Source organism: Podarcis muralis, chromosome 7 (genome assembly GCF_964188315.1).
Source record: "Podarcis muralis chromosome 7, rPodMur119.hap1.1, whole genome shotgun sequence".
In the NCBI taxonomy this organism is placed as follows: domain Eukaryota; kingdom Metazoa; phylum Chordata; class Lepidosauria; order Squamata; family Lacertidae; genus Podarcis; species Podarcis muralis.
In genome coordinates this window covers 12,554,873-12,577,982 of record NC_135661.1, presented here as the reverse complement: position 1 = coordinate 12,577,982, position 23,110 = coordinate 12,554,873, and the positions used below count along the sequence as shown (strand labels likewise).

The following is a 23,110-nucleotide window of genomic DNA, read 5'->3' as shown; positions in this document are numbered from 1 at the left end:
TGTGGGGAGGGGTTAGGTTGTTGTCTTGTTGGGCTGTGTATGTAATGAAAGGGAGCCACACCGGGGTGAAGGCATCCTCTTTTGTTTGTCCCCGTGCAGTGGTCCATGTTCACTCCCGGTAGGTCCCTTCAGTGTCTCCCCAGCACTGCTGTTCTTAATTGTACAGTCATACCTCGGGTTACAGCTGCTTCAGGTTGTGTGTTTTTTTTGGGTTACGGACCGCCGAAACCCGGAAGTACCAGAATGGGTTACTTCTGGGTTTCGGCAGTTGTGCATGCACAGAAGTGCTAAATCACGCTATGCGCATGCTCAGAAGTGCCGAATCGCAACCTGCGTGTGCGCAGATGCGGGTTGCGAACGTGCATCCCACACAGATCATGCTCGCAACCCGAGCGTCCACTGTATAGGATTTTTGAAAATTGCATTTATTTGGAAACATCAGCTGTGGTCTTATTATGTGTATATTTGTCTTGTATGTGAGGTTTGTATGTGAGCCTAAGCAGAGATGTCTACCCCTGTTTTCTATATCTTATTGAGGATTTTGCTTGCTGTGCTGTAGAGCACAGGAGGACGCAGGTTTGGGTGGAAATGGGTATATAACTGGGGATACATAGCTGGGGGTGGGGGGGTGGGAGATTATGTCTATTTCAGTTTGCTGTAAACTGCAAAAAAACCACTGTTGCAGAGCACTGTAAGCATGTTCTTTGGTAAAACAAATACAATCGCTCCCACTTTAATTGCCACCTGCAAACGTTGTTCTGCCCAACTCACATGCACTCAGACTGCCTTCTCTGCTTCTCTTTTCAGACGAGAAACCATTCAAGGTGGAGGACACCTACCTGCTCTGCCCTGCACCTGTTCTGCGAGAAGTTGGCATGTAGGTTTGTTAGAATGTGGGGCGGCTCTTACCTCTTTGTGCCTTTCTTCTGTTATGCATGTTATTCATTAGAAACCTCGTGATTTAGGGGTAAGGTTTTCTTTTTTCTATGACTGCCTTATTCCCTTCTTAAGAAAACCTTTTATTTTGTGGGCTTGTCAGGATTCCTTCTGCACCTTTGGCTGAAGTTGGTGCCATTGATGCTGAAATTAGGCTAACTGGGCTACCCAAAGCAGACCTGCAGCTCCACGTCTGCAGAGCCAGGACAAGCTCTCTCTCAGAGCAGCTGCCTCCATCCCCTTTGCTTCTTTGCAGTTGTCTTTGGCAAGAGTAGAGCTTTGTACTCCTCAAGTGATAGGAAGTTTCTGGGTCAAAAACCTGCCGTATTTTTCACTCTATAAGACACACTTTTCCCCTCCTAAAAAGTAAGGGGAAATGTGTGTGCGTCTTATGGAGCGAATGCAGGCTGCGCGGCTATCCCAGAAGCCAGAACAGCGAAAGGGATCGCTGCGCAGCGCCCCCTCTTGCTGTTCTAGCTGCTGGCTTAGCTGCACGAAGCCTCTTCAGGGCACAGGGAGCCTTCATCCCGCTGCCCTGAGGAGGCTTTGCATGGCTATCCCTGGCTTTTGCGGGAGGTGGGGGAAGGGACAGAGGGCTGCCCTTCTCCCTCTCAGGGAAAAGCCTGCAAGCGCCGCACACACGCTCCTTGCAGCTCGTGAAAGGGAGCGCTGAACAGAGCCTGGGATGCATACAAGCTCTGCTCAGCGCTCCCTTTAAAGAATATTTTTTTTCTTGCATTCCCCCTCTAAAAACTAGGTGCGTCTTATGGTCAGGTGCATCTTATGGAGCGAAAAATACGGTGAATTAAATCTGCTTCCTTGTGATGAGACTGAACTGGAAACTCTCAGTGTTGTTGTTTTTTGTAATGTCTATCTGTGCAAATAAATGTGTTCATTCTTGGGAAGAATCCAAGCAGATGGGGCTAGTCTTTTCTCAGTTCCCAAGTGATGGGCAAGCGAGCGGATAGGCTGGGGCGGCTTGCAACATTGCATCCAATGGCACATTCTTGGCAATAGTGCCTGAGTCTGCCCAGCTGGGGGGCGGGGGCAAGACCCACCCATGTGCTCTAGGGCACAGAGCCACTTCTTTAAATCATGGTGCTTAACCAGACAGCCAAAAGTTGCCCTCACGCCGCCTGCTCCCACAGGATTTCAAGAGTTGGAAGGGACTCAGGGCATCATCCAGACTGACCCCATCCTCCAAACCCGCAACATCACATTTTCATGAGCTAGGGGGATTGTAAGTCCGTGCCCGGTTTGGGTAATGACTCTCGCCCTCCCTCCCTTTTTCTAGGGAAGCTACTCTCCAGGTCAGCATGAACGATGGGCTCAGCTTCATCTCGAGCTCCGTCATCATATCCAGCACACACTGTGTAAGTGACCAGCTTAGAAATCCATCCTTGGGTATTGCTAAGGGAGCATCCGAGAGCAATGGCTCTGCTTTGGCTACTGTTGACTTGAGTGGGAATGTGGGCCGGCTGGACTGCATGTCTTAGACACAGGTATGAAATGCAAGGGGAGAGATGATAACGGCTGAAATCTGGCAAGATTGCCTTTTGATGCTTTCATTGTTCAGTGACATTTGCTCCTGCTTATGTTATATAATTCTTCTAGGCTGAAGTCCTAGACGCACTCTCCTGGGAGTAAGACCAGTTGAATTTGATGGGTCTTCTGTTCATAGGAGTGTGCTGCTTAACTTGCAGAGCAGTTTAGGGAAGAGTTGGTCTGGCAGCTTCAGCTGGGTCCTTTTGGGAACCCCCTCCCTCGAAACAGCCACTTTAGCTGTCATTCTTGCACTGCAGGGGGTTGGACTAGATGACCCTTGGGGTCCCTTCCAACTCTACCATCCTTTGATTCTGCGAGCCCCTGCTTCAGTGAGCTCTTGGTCACTGGACTAGATGTGCTAGGGGATATCTGCAGCAAGGCTTATCTGGGGAGGCGAGGAGTGTTGAGGAGAATCAAGACTGGTCCGAGAGCCAGCGTGGTGTAGTGGTTAGAGTACTGGGCTATTGCCTTGGAGACCAGACTAAGCCGTGAATCTTCCTGGGTGACAGTCGCCATCTCTCAGTGGAGCCTACCTCACAGGGGTGTTGTGAGGGTAAAATGGGAGGAGGGAGAACCATGTATGCCACCTTGAGCTCCTAGGAGGAACGTAACAACAACAATAACAACAACAAGATGATGATGATGATGATGATGATGATGATAATTGGGCCTCACCAAGTTCTGTCTGCTCTCAGCCAGCCCCATCTGTCTGCCTTCTTAGAGCCTGCCCAGGGGGCAGCCCTGCCTGTTAGCTTCTGTCTTTTGGAATTAAATTACAAGAAATGAGATTCCAACTAAACATTAGGAATAACTTTTTGAGGATAAGAGCTGTTCAATAGTGGAACGGACTCCCTCAGAAGGTGGTGGACACTCCTTCATTCGAGGTTCGTAAGCAGAGGTTGGATGGCCACCTGTCAGAGATGATTTAACTGTGGTTCCTGCACTGCAGGGGGATTGGCCTAGGTGACCTTTGGGGCCCCCCTTCCAGCTCTGCAATTCCAGGATTCTGTGACACTCTCAGTTGCCCTCTTAGTTCTCAGCAGAGAAGGGGTCAGTGGGGACAAACCTGGAATTAGTTGCCTCTGATTGCCATTGGCTTTGGCTCCACCTCCTGTTGACCTTGCTTGGAGTCCCAAGAGGCACCAGACATTGCTGGTAAGAAAAGAATCATGCTTGTCTCCCTCCCTGCCCTTCCTCCCCACTGGCCAGCCATCTTCCCATCCTCCTTTGGTCCCATCTGTACAATCATCATCCTGTACATTACGCATTTTGGCTGGAAACCATCTTAGATGCTGGCCAAGAAATTGAGTATCCTGCACGGTCTAGGCCAACTGCAAGCCGATGTGGTCAAGCAGTTACCAAGCAGAACTTCCCTTGAAATTATTGGGTGTTTCGCCCAAGTGAGGGCGGCCAGATTGCTCCCAGAGGGTTTTGCACAGGCAAAGCTCATTCCTTGTCCCTTTCTGAATCTCTCAGACAAAACTGGTTCATGTTGTCATGTGGATTCTCAAAAAAAGAAGCTAAGTTATATAATACATTTGTGGGCAGCCTAGAGAGCTGCAGTCCCCAAACACTGATGTGTGGGGATTAAAGAAAATTGGTGTGTGTGTGTGTGTGTGTGTGTGTGTGTGTGTGTGTGTGTCGTCGTCATCCTCTTTGAAACGCAACCAGCAAAATAGCCGGGAGTTACCAGGATCCTTGACATGATTAATGTATGTTGGTTTCCAAAGCTGCCATGCATGTCACTTTTTGCGGTGCTTGCAAAAACAAGGTGGTACGATTTCCTCTCGTTTTTCCCCTTCCCCAAAGTATTTAATATTTCAGTTTAAGCCCTTGCTGGTAACTTGATGACAAAAGGGCCCTCTGCGCATTCTTTCCTTGGGAGAAATCTTCTAGCAGCATGAAACTCAGGCTCTCTTGCACCTCCCCAACAAGGAGTGAGCTGGCTGTCGTACATTTGTGTGAACTGGTTTCCCTTTGGCTAAAGGACTTGGGGGCTAGAAACCCTCCTGTTCTGAGGCCTCTGATTGTGAATGGAAGGAGAGAGCAGAGAGGTGGCCAGTTCTGTTGATGACAAAAGGATCTCTCCAAACCAGGTGAAGGGGCAGTAACATGGCAAGTGCAGTTCAATGTCTGCCACTGGGCAAAAAGTCCTAACCACTTAATTTGCTGATGGTGGTGACAGATCAAGAAAGAGACTGGAGTGAAAGTGATTGATTGATTGAATTTATATACCACCCTATACCTGCAGGTCTCAGGGTGGTTCAAAATAACACCGTTGCTCTGTCTATCAGCTGCTTTTCAAAGTTTCACACAGGAGCCTGATCTGATCTGAATGCTAGATGATTCAGGGCAGACAGAAGAAAGTCCTTATTCATGCTGCACGTAGTTGAACTACAGAGCTTGCTGTCACAGGAGGCAGCGATGCCACTGAATAATAATAATAATAATAATAATAATAATAATAATAATAATAATAATAATAATAATTTATTATTTATACCCCGCCCATCTGGCTGGGTCTCCCCAGCCACTCTGGGCGGCTTCCAGTCGAGTGTTAAAAACAATACAGCATTAAATATTAAAAACTTCCCTAAACAGGGCTGCCTTCAGATGTCTTTTAAAGATAAGATAGCTGCTTATTGCCTTCACATCTGCTGGAAGGGCGTTCCACAGGGCAGCTGCCACTACTAAGAAGGCCCTCTGCCTGGTTCCCTGTAACCTCACTTCTCGCAGCGAGGGAACCACCAGAAGGCCCTCGGCACTGGATCTCTCGGCTGAACGATGGGGGTGGAGACGCTTCTTCAGGTACAGTGGTACCTCGGGTTACATACGCTTCAGGTTACATACGCTTCAGGTTACAGACTCCGCTAACCCAGAAATAGTGCTTCAGGTTAAGAACTTTGCTTCAGGATGAGAACAGAAATTGTGCTCCGGCGGCGCGGCAGCAGCAGGAGGCCCCATTAGCTAAAGTGGTGCTTCAGGTTAAGAACAGTTTCAGGTTAAGTACAGACCTCCGGAACGAATTAAGTACTTAACCCGAGGTACCACTGTATACAGGACTGAGGGCTTTACAAGGGGATTAGGCAATTTCATGGAGGAGAGGGCGATCAATGGCTACGACAGTTATGTTCTGGCTCTGCATTCGCAGGCAGCAATACTTCTGAATATCAGTTGCTGGGAACTACAGGAGGGGAGAGGGATCTTGTGCTCAGGTCCTGGCTTGTGGTCAGCCATTGTGAGAACAGGATGCTTGACTTGATGGGCCATTGGCCTGATCCAGCAAGTTTTTCTTATGTTCTTGAGCCATATTCATTAAAAAGTCCTGGATTCTTTTCCCCAGGCAGCTTTGTGTAATTTCTGCAGGGTTTCCCCACCCCCCCTCCTGTTGAACTGTTAGGAGCTGAATTCAGCATGAGAAAGGCTATATACAGTAGCAGCTCTGAAGGCTTGCATTATGCACCAGAGCTCTTATGTAAGAAGTCTCCTTGGGTGCTATGATATTATGTGGCTTTGCCTTAAACAATATTCTGCCTGTATTGTGATGCTCCAGCTGTGTTTCCTTCCTTTTCAGCCTTCATAGGGAACAGCAGGTTTTATTGCAGTGATTACCAAGTGATGAGTCAGGACGTGCAGTGGTTTGGAGAGGCTTCATCAATCAGTCTCTAGGCTGCCAGGATCACTCTCAGGGCAAGGGAGCCTGAACTGAGCCTCTTTCCCCCCCTCCTTTGAGCCCGTCTTTCTTGGTCTTTGGTTGACTTGGACCCTTTTTCAACATGTCCAGTGTGGCTGCTGATTTCTGAGTTGCAAAACACTTTCCCTGCCTTTCCATTGGTGCAGTCCAGAATCACAATTAACAAACAATTAAACAATGATCATCCAGCAACTGGGGTGGGGGAGAGAGAGTCCACAGTAAGCAGCAGGTAAAAACCAGTGTGCTAAGGCTTGGTTGACTATTATTTGTTCCCTGCTAGGTACCCAAGGCCAGGGCCAGCCCACCCATGACGGAAGGTGGGGAAAGTGCCTCAGGCAGCAGAATCCATAGGGCAGCAGATCCAACCTCCAAGGATTGCATTGCCTGCTGATACTGCCACTGCCTCAATGACGCTGACAGCTGCAGCAAGCTCCTTGGCCATGGTGTGCTGTCAGCGGACTATGGGGACTGGTAAAGGTAAAGGGACCCCTGACCATTAGGTCCAGTCGTGGCCGACTCTGGGGTTGCGGTGCTCATCTCGCTTTATTGGCCGAGGGAGCCGGCGTACAACTTCCGGGACATGTGGCCAGCATGACTAAGCCGCTTCTGGTGAATCAGAGCAGCGCACGGAAACACTGTTTACCTTCCCGCCGGAGTGGTACCTATTTATCTACTTGAACTTGACGTGCTTTCAAACTGCTAGGTTGGCAGGAGCAGGGACCGAGCAATGGGAGCTCACCCCGCCGCGGGGATTCAAACCGCCAACCTACTGATCGGCAAGCCCTAGGCTCTGTGGTTTAACCCACAGCACCACCTGCGTCCCTCACAGGGACTAGACCAGTCCCCCTAATGTTCCTGGTAAATTAGAGTATTAAAGTATTAGAGCCTGGCGCCTCCTTCTCAAAGCTTCTACCCGGCTTAGGGAGGGAGGTGCGATGCTCATGTATACAATGTCGGGCCTCCTCTATCGCCCTCGCAAGCTGGCACCTCTGGCCCTAACTCTTCCCCTACAAAACAATTCACCGCTCGCCACTGCTCCTTGGAGGCCGGATCTGCCATCTCCTCAGCAGTGCCCCCCGCCATGCCACCTCTACAGAGGCCTCTCAGCGAATTGGAGGCACTGCTGGTCTCCTTCCAGTCTGAGGGAAGAAATGGCAGAGGCTGCCCTCTCGGCTCTCCTGGGCTCTGCGCCCACAGCCACCTCCATGATGGCCTTTGATTCCCCCTTCAACTCTCAAATAAAGGTTGATTTGATTTCCTCCCCCACTCCCTTGTTCCTGATGTAGATCTTCACTCGCCCCTTCTTCCCTGGCAGGGAGAGGGGCGCCATTTTGTGGTTTGCCTCAGGTGCCAAAATCTCTTGGGCCGGACCTGCCCATAGCTGCTGACTCCTGATGCTGCCCCTGTAGGGAGTTCAGTTTCCCCTGCCCCAACCCCATCAGATAGAGGATGTTTTAGTAGCAAGAGCCTAGAAAAAGTGGCCTGCCTGTGACCCGAATCAGGGAAATATTTGACTTTATTGCTGGAGTACAAATCTGGGGCTAGGGTTGGCGCAGGCAGCCCATAAATTCCTGATGCCTCTTGCTTCGCAAACACTCCCCCGTGGACAGTGTCCCTCTCTGGACGAAAGACAGGCACGTCCAGTCTGGCAAAACAAAGAAAAGAATGAATGAAATGTGTATTTCAATCAAAGTGGGCAGGGCTGAGATTTATTTTATAGCCAAGAGTCTTGTACGTGTTTCCACTGCTTAGAATGTTTTGGAAACTTTTTATATCCTAGAAGTAGCACTCCTTTTTCCCCCTGACTGAATTTTGGTTTGCTCGTGAAACCTGATTAAATTTTTGATTGAAACAAAAATCCAGCTATTTTCAGGTTCTCGGCTGAAATAAAGTAAGGCAGGGTTTGTTGCCGGATCCTGCAAGGTATTCGGCTGGGGTGAGGCCGCGAGCATGTTGAAGACAAATTGCATTTCAAATACATGCTCGTGGGGTCTGGATCCTGCTGCAGAGTACTCCCCCAACACAAGGTGCTTTAAGAGCCGAAAATCCATCGGCCAGGGTGGAAAGCTGGTCTGAGAGGTGGGGAGGCTGGAAGTATGCCAGGAATTTGGCTCCTGGGCCCAGCCCACTTGCCCAAGTGGCGCATAAGCCTGGCCTCCATTAGCTGTTTGTTAGTGCGCAATAAGATTAGCCTTTCTCCTCTCCGTGTGGGTTTTGAGATTAGTCCCAAACCCTGCTCTGAGATCACCGGCTTTGAGTGATCCAGAAGGGAGGTGGAGGGCAGACTGAGCCCACGCAGGGCAAATGGATCCCCTTCACAGAGCTCCACATTCTTTTTCCATTCCATTACATGCGCCAAAAGGACTCAGTGGCCAAAGGTGGCTGGCAGAAAGTGGAAAACCTTCTGATATTGGCCGAGGAATTCTATTTATTGAGCTACAGAACTGTTACACTTGACTTTCCTTCCAACCTGGAGACAAAAAATGGTGGGCGTAGGAGAAGGATTTCCAAAATGCTAGCATAAGAAATCTGCAGCCTGCCAAAGATTTAAGAATGGGCTCAGGGTATGGCAGGTGGGTGCTGCTGGGACCTTAAAAGACTTGGGGTCCCAGGTCCAGCAAGCAAATGTGAGTACAGTGGTGCCCCGCAAGACGAATGCCTCGCAAGACGGAAAACCCGCTAGACGAAAGGGTTTTCCGTTTTGGAGGTGCTTTGCAAAACGAATTTCCTATGGGCTTGCTTCGCAAGACGAAAATGTCTTGCGAGTTCCTACAGGGTTTTTTTCCTCCCCCCCCCCTTTTTCCCAAGCCGCTAAGCCGCTAAGCCGCTTAACAGCTGATCCGCTAAGTCGCTAAGCCGCTTAACAGCTGATCGCTAAGCCGCTTATCAGCTGATCTGCTAAGCCGCTTAACAGCTGATCGCTAAGCCGCTTATCAGCTGATCCGCTGATCCGCTTAAAAGCTGATCGCTAAGGCGCTTATCAGCTGATCCGCTAAGCCGCTTATCAGCTGATCCGCTAAGCCGCTAATGGGCTTGCTTCGTAAGACGAAAAAACCGCAAGACAAAGAGACTCGCGGAACGGATTCTTTTCGTCTTGTGAGGCACCACTGTAACCTTTGCTTGTGACTGTTTATAGGTATAGGTGCAGAATGAGGCTCACTTTCAAAAGGAGAGTCATCTTGTGAGCAGAGTTTAAACAATAAATTTAAATTAAATATAAAGTGAATATTTAATCATCTCCTACCTTGCCCTTAATGTCCAACTGGCTGTGGAAGATTTAGGAACTTTGCATGGGTTGGTGGCACCCAAGAGGAAGAACAGGTTTTCTGTAGATTGGCTTTTGTTCCGATTTAGCAGTAAACAGTGAATTTTCCCAGGGAAGGGAGGGGGAGAGAGAGAAAGACTGAAATATACCGTACTCAGAGTCAGGAGTGGATTTCATGCTTTTTATTCAGCTCATAGTGGTGAGGAGGAATGGAAGTTCCCCCAGAATGCCTGCTTTATATACATTATTTACACAATAGGCCCCACGTGATTGGCTAATTCCGGGAGTCACCTGTAGGTCAATCAGGTTGCGGATTGACTGCCACCTGCAGCTGGATTGGATGGCTCCTGTGGACCAATCAGACTGCTGCATTCTGAATCCTCTTGTTCTAGGACCAATCAGACTGCTGTCTTTTGGATCCTCAGTACATAACAAAGACCTTTGCCTAGAAATCAAAGGAGAAATGGAATATAACAGGGGACAAACAGGAGTGTGGATGAGCCCTCAGGGAACAATTGGGGGGGCGGGAATGAGGTATTTAGAACTATGGTGATTCTAAGGACTACAAAATGAGGAAGAGAAGAACAGAGAAAGAAGCAACTCTTTAGGACCCCAAAGATTCCTATTGCCTGGGGTGCAAAACAACGTACTCATCAGTCCCAGCCATGATTTCACTCAGTGGCTAAGAACACTTGAAAGGCAGGAGTGGCCAGAAATTGCTTTAAAGTTTTGCCAGCTTGTTTTGCTTTGCTGCTTTTCTCTCAGGAATTGGAATGGCTTGCTTTCTTCTTCTTTTTCTTTAAAGGAAAACTCACAGTCCTCCAGCAGAAGCGGGGTCTAAGTGCCATGGATTTTCCTAATGTCCTGGGGCTCAGCCAAGGCCCCCTTTGGCCACCTGCTGCCACTAAACCATGCAAACGAGAAGCAGAGCTAGCTAGAATCTCACGAGTCAGAGATGGAGAAATATTTGTTTTTCTTAAGGTTTCACATCCTAAACAGAATCGCTTAGCAGTGCTGCGCCTTCCACATTCTCACCGAAGCCATTCTGTTCGTCTTGTCCTGGGAACTTGGAAGATATTTTTGGCACTATCTGGATTCTGCTAACACTCCTGTCCTCTGCTTCTGCCATAGAGTATGGCCACAAATTTCATGGGGGTTTGGTTCCAAGAATTCTGTGTATACACCAAAATCGTGTATACTTAAAACCATGTATACCTCTGTGGTTTAGTGGCTGAGGGGCGCGGAGAGAGAATCCGCTGCGTTCCCAGAGCCGGCACACTGAGGGGGTCTTGCCTCCCCAGGCAAGGTAGAGAGCTTAAAAAATAAAAATAAAATAAAAGCTACTTATGAGCTGGGTGCCTGCACAATACAAGCTTTTAAGCTCTGCCTTGCTTGGATTTAACTTGGACAGTTCCAACCAGCTTGCCTTCAGCTGCTGATGGTTGAAACTGTGCAAGTTAAATGCATGTAAGATGTGATCGTGCAGTACTCTGGTCCAGTTGGAGATACCACCAGGCAGTTCTTAGGATCTTTTGCCATACTAAGCTTCTCTGGGAGAAGTTTAGACTACAAAACCCTTCTAGCTTTCAATGTGCACTGCAGTTGATGCACGTGGAATCTTTGAACCATGGCCATAGATGAACTGAGAAGGGATACAGTATCTTCCACTGCAAATCACCAGCATACCAAACTTTGCTGCCCTGATTAAATTTTTCCATTCCACACTGTATCGTTTTCCATGAAGTCTGCTACTCTTGAGCAGCACAAACAAGGTAGATAAAGGCAGGTCAGGCTATATCCCCTGTCTCAAGCATGGCAGTTATTTTATGAGATTCCCCCTCGTGTCTGCTTTGGCTGCTGTTCCAGAAACTAGAAAACATTGGATGATCAAAGCAAGCTGGAGTCTAAAACCAGCAGAGAGTCTGGGAGTTTTAATTTCCTTTTTATTAGACCAGATTGTTTCAGTTATATGTATTTTTAAAACCCTGTACATATACGTGATAAAATGAATGATAGACAGCAACTTCCATGCCGCAGAGAAAAATTTGCCCTGTGGAAGCGATGCCAAGTGGCTCTTCTGAAGGCTTCAAAATAAGAGACCTCCATTTATTGAGGTTTTGCCTGCCAACAGAAAACAATGAAGAAATCTATTGTTTAGCTGTGCTAAAATCGGGCAGCAACAGCTCATTGCCACCCCTCCAACTAAAGGGAGGATCAAATAAAGGGGTTGTCTTTGCCGTTGAGTGGGAACCTGGAAATTCCATCTCCAGCCAAAGAATTTGGCTAGTTACTTCCCCAACCTGGTGCCCTCCAGATGTTTTGGACTACAACTCCCATCAGCCCCAGCTAGCATGATCATGCTAGGAGATACTGAGAATTGTAGTCAAAAACATTTGGAGGACACTCAGCAGTAAAAAGTCCCCCACGTGATGTCCTTCCTTTCTTATCTACAGGAGGCATCTATGTTCTGTTCTGGATTCCAGATGGGGCAGAACTTTACCCTATCACCCACCTGCATGCATGTTTCTGCTGCACGTGTTAATACAAACTGCATTATTTTGAGCAAAAATTTAATATAGCAACCATTCTTGGTCTTCACACTGTTTTCACAAACATTGAGGAAGCAACTGGAAAATGCCCCCAGTGTGTATCCTATAAGATTTCCAACTTTGAAAGCTAATTTGTGTTCAGTGGTGTCCTGCCAACTATTGTTTTCTCTGTTTCTCCAGCTGGCAACAATGCTATAAGCAAAACTTTTGGCCTTTTTGGTTTCTCTGGCATATTATAGGCCACACTCGATTTGAAATTTCTACAGATTTACCTGGGTTTTGGTTGAAAAAAACAAGAATTATAAGGCCTTTATAAAAGCCCAGGAGGAGGACAAAAGTGTTTGAGCGTACCGTTTGAGTGTTGCAAGATGTCAATGAGCAAAATATATGTGTTTAAAGCCACCTTTCCCAGCTTGTTAGGAATGGGTGAACCATCAATATCGGTTTCTCTCAGCTTCTCGTTTTTCCAACCTTAAGTTCCATTCACCTGCTTTTAGCATCAATTTTTGATATTTTTCTAATTTTTTTTTAAGGTCCAGTCAAAAATGATAGCTATGTTTTGGTTCCCCTGTTGGCTTGGGGAAGGGCAAATGAGGTGGCTTCACATTCAATTGCACACAAATTTCTGCCCCAATCCTGCAATATGGTTCCTTCCACATGTTTGGGACTACAACTCCCATCAGCCCCAGCAAGCATAGCTGAAGGGCAGCAGCTTCTGAAGGGCACCATCTTGGGAAATGTTGCTTTAAATTCTTTGGCCAAAGTCCAAAGGGCTCTGCTTCAGCAAACATTCGTCTGAAGAATAACATCTAGGCCAGTTGTGTGTGCTGTACCCGCAGGGTATCGTGCCAGCCTCTGAAGTCTTCAGGTGTCCTTTCCTTAATGGTTGATGGTAGCTTTTTGTTTGTTAAATTCTAAGTTATTTAACAAATGTACTTTAAAAAAAGAAATATGTTACACATTCTTTCTAGGCAGTAACCAGAGCCAGGCCTCCTTAGTTTCAGCAAGGTTGCCTCCAGACTGTATCCTGACCCCAAATGTAATTGATTAGTGTACTACAGCAGGCGATTAATTAATCCAGCCTTCTTTAAATGCGTTGAAAACCTGCCATCTAAACACATGCAAACGTACCTTCTTTTTTAAAAAAGATAAGAACACGATCAGGTTGTGCAGGCAACATTTGGAAAGTTGTGAATGTTGCTCACTCTAGTCCTGTTTAACCTTCGTAAGGGTGAAACTACCTTAGTTGACAAGTTTTCCCTGAGTGAAGAATTCATGATTTAGAGCAGTGATGGCCAAACTTGGCCCTCCAGCTGTTTTTGGACTATGGTTCCCATCATCCTTGACCACTGGTCCTGTTAGCTAGGGATGATGGGAGTTGTAGTCCCAAAACAGCTGGAGGGCCAAGTTTGGCCATCACTGGTTTAGAGTAATTCCAAAACCATCAAGCTGCGTAATGTTAACTTAGCCTCCCCCAACCTGATACCTTCCAGTTGTTTTCTGCTACAGCTTTCATCGGCCTCAGCCAAAACATCTGGAGAGCACCAGGTTGGGGAAGGCTGCTTTAAAACATCTGGCAACATGGCGTGCCTTGCAAACATGCGCACATGTGGTACAGTATCGCAGTAGGGTTGTTTCTGACAGTTCCAAAAGTCTAAAAATAGCAGCTGTAGTTTTTTTTTAAAAAATCAATAGAGAATGTTCTCTAATATTTCTTTTACAGCAACAAGACTTTAGACATTTATCAATGAGCAAGATCTTTTCAAAGCTGAAGTAAAGGTTTCCTACTGCTGTTTGCTGCATTCGAGCCCATTCTGCATTTAACTGAAAACAATTGTGGAGCCTCTGGCCTCCTTCCCTGGGCTACATGCTCATTTGAGAACCGAAAGCTGCTCAGACTCTACATCTCCTCTGCTGAAGGGTCAAGATGCTCTTGAAAAGACCTGGGCAGAGATGGAACCAGCCATCTTCATCTGGATTCTCTCCTGCATATTCACTCCTGAGCAACAGAGATCTACAAGGATGATAAACAACCTAGAAGAAAAGGCTTAAGGCATTGCATGTGTTTAGCCTAGAGAAAAGTAGATTGAGCGATATAGGAGAGAGATCTTGGCAGGTGTTTGCTGGCCAAATGAGTGGTCCTTATCCAGCACTGATTAAAACCCAGCAAGCTTCTTTCCTTCCAAAACTGTTTAACAGAGACAACCCTAGAATCAGGCACTTTTAGCTGGCAAAAGCCTTTGCTTCATCTGTTTAGTTAAGAAGTTTATTATCTTCTCTTTTGCCGAGTCATCTTCGCAGGGGTTTATTGAAATTTAAAGCAAAAGCATTTTTTAAAAACCTGATCAAGGGGGTGAAGCGCTTCCCCTATGAGGAAAGGACGCAGCGTTTGGGACTTTTTCATTGAGAGAGAAAAGGCAAGGAAGAGGTGACATGACAGAAGTTGGTTAAATTAGGCATGGTGTGGAGAAATAAATCAGGTTTTAGTGGATTCGCACCAGCCCTATCCCATGTGCCCCTACGATGCTGGGTCTGGTGGGAATTGTGTCCCCAACCAGATTGGCAAAAACTGCTTTATGGTTTGCTTGCTCATTGGTGAGACAACTCTTGAAGAAACAAACCTTGGTTTAGCATTATGTGCAAGCGCAACCAATGTCTGCCACTGGATCACACCGCCTGTGCACATGCTTACTGATATTTTCAAGGAATCTAAAAGGTTACTCTTGCCTGATTCTTCTTGAGCAAGACCTGTAACTCCCAGTGGGATAGAGCTTTAGGGTTCAGACTAGGTAACAGATTGGAAGGTCTCCTACGTTATTTTATTAAGCTACAACGCAGCACATCCTGCTTTTTCTAGTCAAGGACTGCACAGACAGAGAAGCTAGGCTCTTGATCTCCTCTGGTTCTGGGGGTGGAGAATCTTGCAAGGAACTGAACAGATAAACAGCACATCTAAAATCTTGGGGAGGCGCCCTAGGTCAGGGAAGAGAACATTCTTTGCATGGCAGAATGTCTCATGCCTGGATGAACATCGGAAGCTGCCTTATCCCCAGATTGCTAGACTTTCTAGATTAGCATTTTCCATACTCTCCAGGGATTCAGGTGGTTGTGTAATCTTCCTAAGCACTAACTGAAGATGTACTGGGAGGGAGGAATGGCCTGACTCAGCTTTCTCCATTCATGCATTCATTGACTGCAGTCTCAAGTGAAGAGTGATTCCTTGCATGTGTGAATGTGCTACCACAGATCGAGCACCACAGGTAGAACTTAAATAGCTCTGGGATAGCCCAAAGTCACATGAAATGCTTCAGGCGCAGAATCGCCAGGCATCTGGCCTTGACTCAGAAGACTTCCTGGTGCTGTAGTATCTTTAAAGTTATCAACTCCTTAGAAGAAGAGGAGGAGGAGCTCAGGGTTTCTTACACTGCCTCCAACGCAGTGCTTGTCAATGTGTGACTACATGCGCGGTGGCAGAACACACACTCGGCACACAACAGTTTCCAGTTTCCAGCTTTAGCAGAGGCCTTTCTGCCCAAGGCTCTGGAGAACTGTAGCCAGTCTCTGCTGCTAAGCTAGAGAAATTGTTGCTCTGACTCAAGAGCCTGGTGTGTTTGCTGGCCAGTCCTCAAGTGCTGAGCCATCGACATGTGTGCATGTCTGAACCTACACCGAAACCCCCACCTCCTCAACACGCCAGGATCAGCAAAGCTCTTGATTGCTACCTTAGGTCAGAAGCAGCCTCCCTATGTGGCCGTTCTGCCACCCCCACCCCCCACTTTTGTTATTTTAACTGTCTGGCTCTTTAAAACCAAAGCCGCTGAGCTGAACTCTGGCCAAACCGAATTTTGTCTGCCTGCTTATCCCAAAAGCCTGATGACACCAGTGAGGAATGGCTCAGAAATATTAGCTGGTCTCTGGAAGCGAATAGTCTATACTTGAGATTAAATTTGGAAGCAACGTGATATAATTCATTTGAAGAGCATTTTCCTAACTTGGAGAAACAGCGGGGGTGAGGCACTCCAGAAATGGGGGCTGCCTTCAGATGAACCTACACACCATGATTTGGAGATGGAACAAACTCTGTTTTTGCCTGCTCCTTCCTCCCCATCGGCACACCTGAACAGTTTACGTCCTAGTTTGAGCAAAGTGCTGTTTGCAATTGCAAACCAAGTTCTCAAGCCGGGGTTTGTGATCCTGTTTTGCAGTTCTGATTTGAAGGTGCGAAGTCTGGTGTGATCAAGCCCTGCTTTGCTGCAAAAGGTGTAACAACAAACTGTGGTTTGACCGTGTTTAACAGGAGGAGAGAGTACATGAGTACAGCACTGGTTCATGATCCTCAGGTCCTAACCATAACTTAGAGCACTGTTGGAATGCAGCTGATATTTAGCAAATAAAGTGTCTGGAGCCCCTGAATTCTTAGGCTGATAAATGAAGGGAAAGTTCAATTTGTTATGGCTGAGCCTCAACCTCTCTCTAGCTCAGAGTTCCACACATTTCTCTGTCTTCTGATGCTCAGGCCAGTTCAGTGCTGCATCCTGGACTTGCAAAGCACTCAATTTTTCATATAATCATAGAACTGTAGCGATGGAAGGGACCCCAAGAGTCATCTAGTCCAACCCCCACAGTACAGGAATCACAGCAAAAAATCCCTGACAGATGGCCATCCAACTTCTGTTTAAAAACTTGCAAGAAAGCAGATTGCACCATTTTCTCAGGTAGATGAAGTCTCCTTGTAATTTGAATCGGTTGGTTCGGGTCCTCCCCTCTGAAGCAGCAGAGAACAAACTTGCTCCATCTTTCATGCAGAAACCCACCAGCTGTTTGAAGATGGCTTTCGTATCTCCTTTTGGCCTTTCCCCCCCAGGCTAAACACCTGCATATCTGTGAAGCAGGCGTGTCCATGAGAGTAGGGAGAGGGGCTTCTACTTTCTACTTGCAGTAGCCTTTGTTGCTTTTAATATTTTTTCCAACCTCCCTCCAAAAAACTTAAATTGCTACAGGTGGTTTCTTCTACACCTTTACCTTCACAACAACCTTGTGATGTAGGTTTGGGGGTGGGTGATTCCCTTAAGTAAGCTTTGTGGTGCAACAGGGATTGGTTTATTTATTGCATTTCTAACCCAGCTTTTTCTCCAAGGAGCTCAGGGTGGCACAGGTGGTTCTCCCCCAGCTCATTTCATCCCCACAACAACTCTGTGGTGTAGTTACAGATAGGTAGCCGTGTTGGTCTGCCATAGTCAAAACAAAAAAAAATTCCTTCCAGTAGCACCTTAAAGACCAACTAAGTTAGTTCTTGGTATGAGCTTTCGTGTGCATGCACACTTCTTCAGATACACTGAAACAGAAGTTGCCAGATCCTTCTATATAGTGAGAAGGTGGGGAGGGGTATTACTCAGAAGGGTGGTGGGAATGGGTGATTGGCAGATAGCTGTGATGAGCCTGTTGGCCCAACAACATCACACATACCATCTCGGGACTATTTAATTGCTCATCGTCTAACATTGTGTATGCCATCAAATGCCAACAGTGTCCTTCAGCTCTCTATATTGGACAAACAGGCCAAACCTTACGCCAAAGAATAAACGGACATAAATCTGACATCAAGAATCACAAGACAGAGAAACCAGTAGGAGAACACTTCAATCTCCCAGGACATTCTATACAAGATCTCAAAGTAGCTGTTTTACTACAAAGGAATTTCAGAAATAGACTGGAAAGAGAAGCTGCTGAATTGCAACTCATTACCAAACTTAAAACCATGGAGAGACCTGGTCTGAACAAAGACATTGGATTCTTATCTCATTATACATGACAAAGCCATTTTTCACCTTCTCACCCCTTGCTTTTCCCTGTAAGACCTATTGCAGTCGTTAAGAGTCGTCAACAGGCTCATCACAGCTATCTGCCAATCACCCATTCCCACCACCCTTCTGAGTAATACCCCTCCCCACCTTCTCACTATATAGAAGGATCTGGCAACTTCTGTTTCAGTGTATCTGAAGAAGTGTGCATGCACACGAAAGCTCATACCAAGAACTAACTTAGTTGGTCTTTAAGGTGCTACTGGAAGGAATTTTTTTTGTTTTGTCTGTGGTGTAGGTTAGGCTGAGAGGCAGTGACTCACCCAAAGTCACCCAGCGGGGATTTGAACTCATGTCTCCCAGGTCCCGGGCCGCCATCCATAATCTCCCAGTCCTCTGTTCCCACACTGATCTTGCTCTCTTCTGCCTTCTCCTCTGCAGTCTGATGGGACGATCCTGGCCATTGCTCTGCTGATCCTGTTCCTTTTGCTGGCGCTGGCTCTGCTGTGGTGGTTCTGGCCGCTGTGCTGCACCGTGGTAAGTTTCCTCCTGCCCAGACTGGGATCTGTTCCCTCTGGAGCAGCTCCTCTGTGCGGACAGGCCAATGATTTGAGCAGCAAGGAAACAGCTCACATCAGAAACCTGCATCCACTCTGCCAAGTGTTTTGTACGGAGCCAGGGATCTCGCTTTCCTCCCATCTCAGGTCAAAGCTGGAACTCTCTCTACATCTGGGGCACAATATGAAGCAGGGCTCAGCCCCAGAAGCTGTTTTCCAGGCCCACTGCTACTTGGGCCTGGGCAAATACCTGGGCTCTCAGCAGGTGAGGTGGCCAGCCTGCTTCCGAGCTGTACCTTTTTGAGCTTTTCGATCGGAATTGGCACTATTAGAGGTGCCACATACGGTAATACCAATTCTGCATTTGTAAGAACGCAATCGTTTCGTTTGGCAGTAGCTAAACTTTGGTAAGGTAAAGGTAAAGGGACCCCTGACAATTAGGTCCAGTCGTGGCCGACTCTGGGGTTGTGGCGCTCATCTCGCTTTGTTGGCCGAGGGAGCCGGCGTGCAGCTTCCGGGTCATGTGGCCAGCATGACTAAGCCGCTTCTGGCGAACCAGAGCAGCACACGGAAACGGCGTTTACCTTCCCGCTGGAGCAGTACCTATTTATCTACTTGCACTGTGATGTGCTTTCGAACTGCTAGGTTGGCAGGAGCAGGGACCGAGCAATGGGAGCTCACCCCGTTGCGGGGATTCGAACCGCTGACCTTCTGATCGGCAAGCCCTAGGCTCTGTGGTTTAACCCACAGCGCCACCCGCGTCCCTAAACTTTGGTACTCCCTACCTATTGAGATCAAGCACTGTATTATTTCTGGCTCCTGCTAAAAACATTTTTGTTTAGAGAAGCCTACCCAGATGCCTGGAAAGCTGATGTGAATTTTAACCTGTTTTGGGAAAAACAAATGGTATGTTTTAGATTCTATGTTGTATTTTTTCCTTGATTTTATTGGGGTTTAAAAAATATTTTTTATAGAAATTTAAATAAAATTTATATCCTGCCTTTCCCCCAGACTGGGACTCTAGGCGGCTTACACGAATTAAAACAACATAGATAAAATACATAAATCTAAGCCATGTTGGGCTTTATAGGCCATAACCAGCATTTTGAATTTTGCCCAGAAACAGCCAGGCAGCCAGGGAGGGGAGCTGTTGTAGCAAGGGAGTTGTAGCAAGGGAGTTGCACAGAGAGAGGGGGGGGGGGGGAGAGGTAACCTTCACAATATGCATGGAGATGGAGGGGCAGAAGAATCAGTTGCTTCTGATGTTTGGGGGCCAGGGAGCAGGTTGCTTCTGTGCCCAGCACAACTCTTTACAAAAGATGTGATTCCTGCATTTGCAGGGGGTCGGACTCAAATGATCCTTGTTTCCCTTCAGATTCTACAGTTCTATGAAAAGCAGAGTGACAGCACAACCCTATGACTTCTACTCAGAAGTAAGTCCCACTGAATTCAGTGAGACTTAATTCTAGGTAACTTTGCACAGGATTACAGCATCAAGGGACGCGGGTGGCGCTGTGGGTAAAACCTCAGTGCCTAGGACTTGCCGATTGCATGGTCGGCGGTTCGAATCCCCGCGGCGGGGTGCGCTCCCGTCGTTCGGTCCCAGCTCCTGCCCACCTAGCAGTTCGAAAGCACCCCCGGGTGCAAGTAGATAAATAGGGACCGCTTACTAGCGGGAAGGTAAACGGCGTTTCCGTGTGCTGCTCTGGTGCTGGTTCGCCGGAGCAGCTTCGTCACGCTGGCCACATGACCCGGAAGTGTCTGCGGACAGCGCTGGCTCCCGGCCTCTAGAGTGAGATGAGCGCACAACCCTAGAGTCGGACACGACTGGCCCGTACGGGCAGGGGTACCTTTACCTTTACCTAACAGCCTCAATCACACAAAACATAAATGTTATTGAATGATAAAATAGAATAAATCACAATTTTTTGCTCAGTTTTATGCAGGAAGCGGGGTGGTGGTGTTTCTGGGCAAGGAATTTGGAGAACTGGGTGCAGAATGTCTGATTTCTTCCTTTTTTTTTTTTTTTGTTTTAGCCCAGATTCTGATACCCTGTGTGTAACTACCCTTAGAAAGTGGGTCCCAGAACAGGTTGCCCTCCTGATAGGTGTGTTGAGTAAAGCATGTGTTTTAATTTAAACGGAAACCGTTCCCACCCAGCTGTACTCCAGGCGAGATAAATGGCCAGCGTCATTTGGGGGCTGGGGATAATTAAATTCACCGACTTCAGTGGAGGAGTGCCATGGATTTTTCTGGACCAAATGGTCTTCCTGGCAAACACCCATCGATAAACATAGTTTCCAAATGCATCATTGTTGATGATTCTCCTGTGTGTTCTGTCGAAGAAAGGATGAAAGATTGGGCTCATCACTCCAGTTTACAGTAAATGTGGTGATGTCAAACCGAGGTCAGTTAGACAGTAAGTGAGATTTTAGTGTGTGTGTGTTCTGGCTCAGGCAGGAATCTCCTCCATCTTTCATTTCAGCAGGTGTCATACGCAGGTGGAGCAATGAGAGGCAGGGGCCCCATCCAGACATGCAAGAGAATGAGATGTTAGACTCCTGAGCTAGCAGTTTGGCCTGTGCCTCTTCAAACTTCAAGAGGGTGGGGAGGGGGGTGCTGTTTTTAGCACATCAGGAAGGGAGCTTCTAGCCTAATTCATTGCACTCTTTGCATTGCTACTTTTCTACTTGGCAGCAGTTTCTCTTCTTTTTAAATGTAGGGGAGAATTAAAGTATTGTTACGTGGCATCCCAATCTCTGAGCAGTGAGAGCCTCCAGTGGTTCTGGGTGCTTATTCAGGGTTTGGTGGCGCTGTGGTCTAAACCACTGAGCCTAGGGCTTGCTGATCGGAAGGTAGGCGGTTCAAATCCCTGTGACGGGGTGAGTTCCCATTGCTCAGTCCCAGCTCCTGTCAACCTAGCAGTTCAAAAGCACGTCAAAGTGCAAGTAGATAAATAGATACTGCTCTGGCAGGAAAGTAAACGGTGTTTCCGTGCGCTGCTCTGGTTTTGCGAGAAGCGGCTTAGTCATGCTGGCCACATGACCCAGAAAAACTGTCTGCAGAAGCGGAAAAACGCCAGCTCCCTCAGCCTGTAAAACGAGATGAGCACTGCAACCCCAGAGTTGTTCGCAACTGGACTTAACTGTCAGGGGTCCTTTACCTTTAGCTTTATTCCTTGGAATGAAGGTCAACGGAGACTGCGGTGTCTTTATGCTATATGGTTTTATTTACACGTCTATAGAAGATGAGCACAGGAAGAAGGGGCTCACAGCATTAGCACCCCAACAGATTTTGCCTCGCTATGAGTCACACCTTTGGATCCTGCACAGATTAAGCATGTCTCTGTGTCTCCTGTTTCTAGTTGCTTCCAGCTCAGCACACACTCTCTGGATATTGTTCTCATACCTAGCAGCTAGGTGAGGGTGGTAGTGGAAGAAAGCCGCTTCCCATTAGCCTGGAGGGCACCATCACTTAGTTGTAGCTCTTGCAACTTGGCTCATTCTTTTGGGATGTTGGTTTGCAGCATGGAGTGTCCTAGTGGCACATTCCAATGTCTCCCTATTTCAACCTCATTCTTCTCCAGCATCTTCTCCAGAGTTCCCTTTAACTGAACTCCTGAGGTTCTGTTTTTCTGTTGTTAGCTGGGAGCAGAATTGCAACAGAGCAGGAGTGAGCAGCCGGCAACCCTGCCAAGGACACAACTTGTGCTGGGGAGTCCCAAAAAACATAAGAAGAGCTTCCAGGATCAGGCCATGGGTCCATCTAGTCCAGCATCCTGTCCACACAATGGCCAACCAAAGGGACATAATTTGCACACTCCAGACAAGACAAGGACATGGTGGGGAAAAAGTAATGTAATGAAATTTCAAGAGGGATAAATGTAAGGCTCTGCACTGAGACAGGACTAACCTGATCCACAAATACAGGTTGGGGGTGTGAAAAGGATCTAGGGGTCTTAGTAGATCACAAGCTTAACATGAGTCAACAGTGTGATGCAGCAGCAGAAATGGACAATGCAATTCTAGGCTGCAACAAAAAAAAGTAGAGTGTCAAGATCAAGGGAAATAATAGTCCTGCTCTATTCTGATCCTGGCCACTGGGCCCATCACCTCCTGGCAAATAGAAGGGGAAGAAATGGAGGCAGTGAGAGATTTTACTTTCTTGGGCTCCATGATCCCTGCAGATGGTGACAGCAGCCACGAAATTAAAAGACGCCTGCTTCTTGGAAGAAAAGTGATGACAAACCTAGACAGCATCTTAAAAAGCAGAGACATCACCTTGCCAACAAAGGTCCGTATAGTTCAAGCTATGGTTTTCCCAGTAGTGATGTATGGAAGTGAGAGCTGGACCTTAAAGAAGGCTGATTGCCAAAGAATTGATGCTTTTGAATTATGGTCTGGAGGAGGCTCTTGAGAGTCCCAAGAATATCAAACCTATCCATTCTGAAGGAAATCAGCCCTGAGTGCTCACTGGAAGGACAGGTCCTGAAGCTGAGGCTCCAAGACTTTGGCCACCTCATGAGAAGAGAGGACTCCCTGGAAAAGACCCTGATGTTGGAAAAGATGGAGGGCACAAGGAGAAGGGGACAACAGAGGATGAGATGGTGGGACAGTGTTCTCGAAGCTACCAGCATGAATTTGACCAAACTGTGGGAGGCAGTGGAAGACAGGAGTGCCTGGCGTGCTCTGGTCCATGGGGTCATGAAGAGTCGGACACGACTAAATGACTAAACAACATTCTGCCTTGGTCAGACCTCATTT

The 23,110-nt window shown here is 47.4% G+C and overlaps 1 protein-coding gene across 1 annotated transcript in view; it reads left to right on the top strand.

Moving 5' to 3' along the window:
- Positions 1 to 23,110, top strand: part of ANTXR1 (ANTXR cell adhesion molecule 1) — a 126,732-nt gene that overhangs the window by 60,410 nt on the left and 43,212 nt on the right. The window contains exons 11-13 of the mRNA XM_028741147.2: positions 808 to 877; positions 2,231 to 2,309; positions 18,232 to 18,327. Coding sequence (XP_028596980.2) covers positions 808 to 877; positions 2,231 to 2,309; positions 18,232 to 18,327 — 245 coding nt within the window. The remainder of the gene's footprint in view (positions 1 to 807; positions 878 to 2,230; positions 2,310 to 18,231; positions 18,328 to 23,110) is intronic.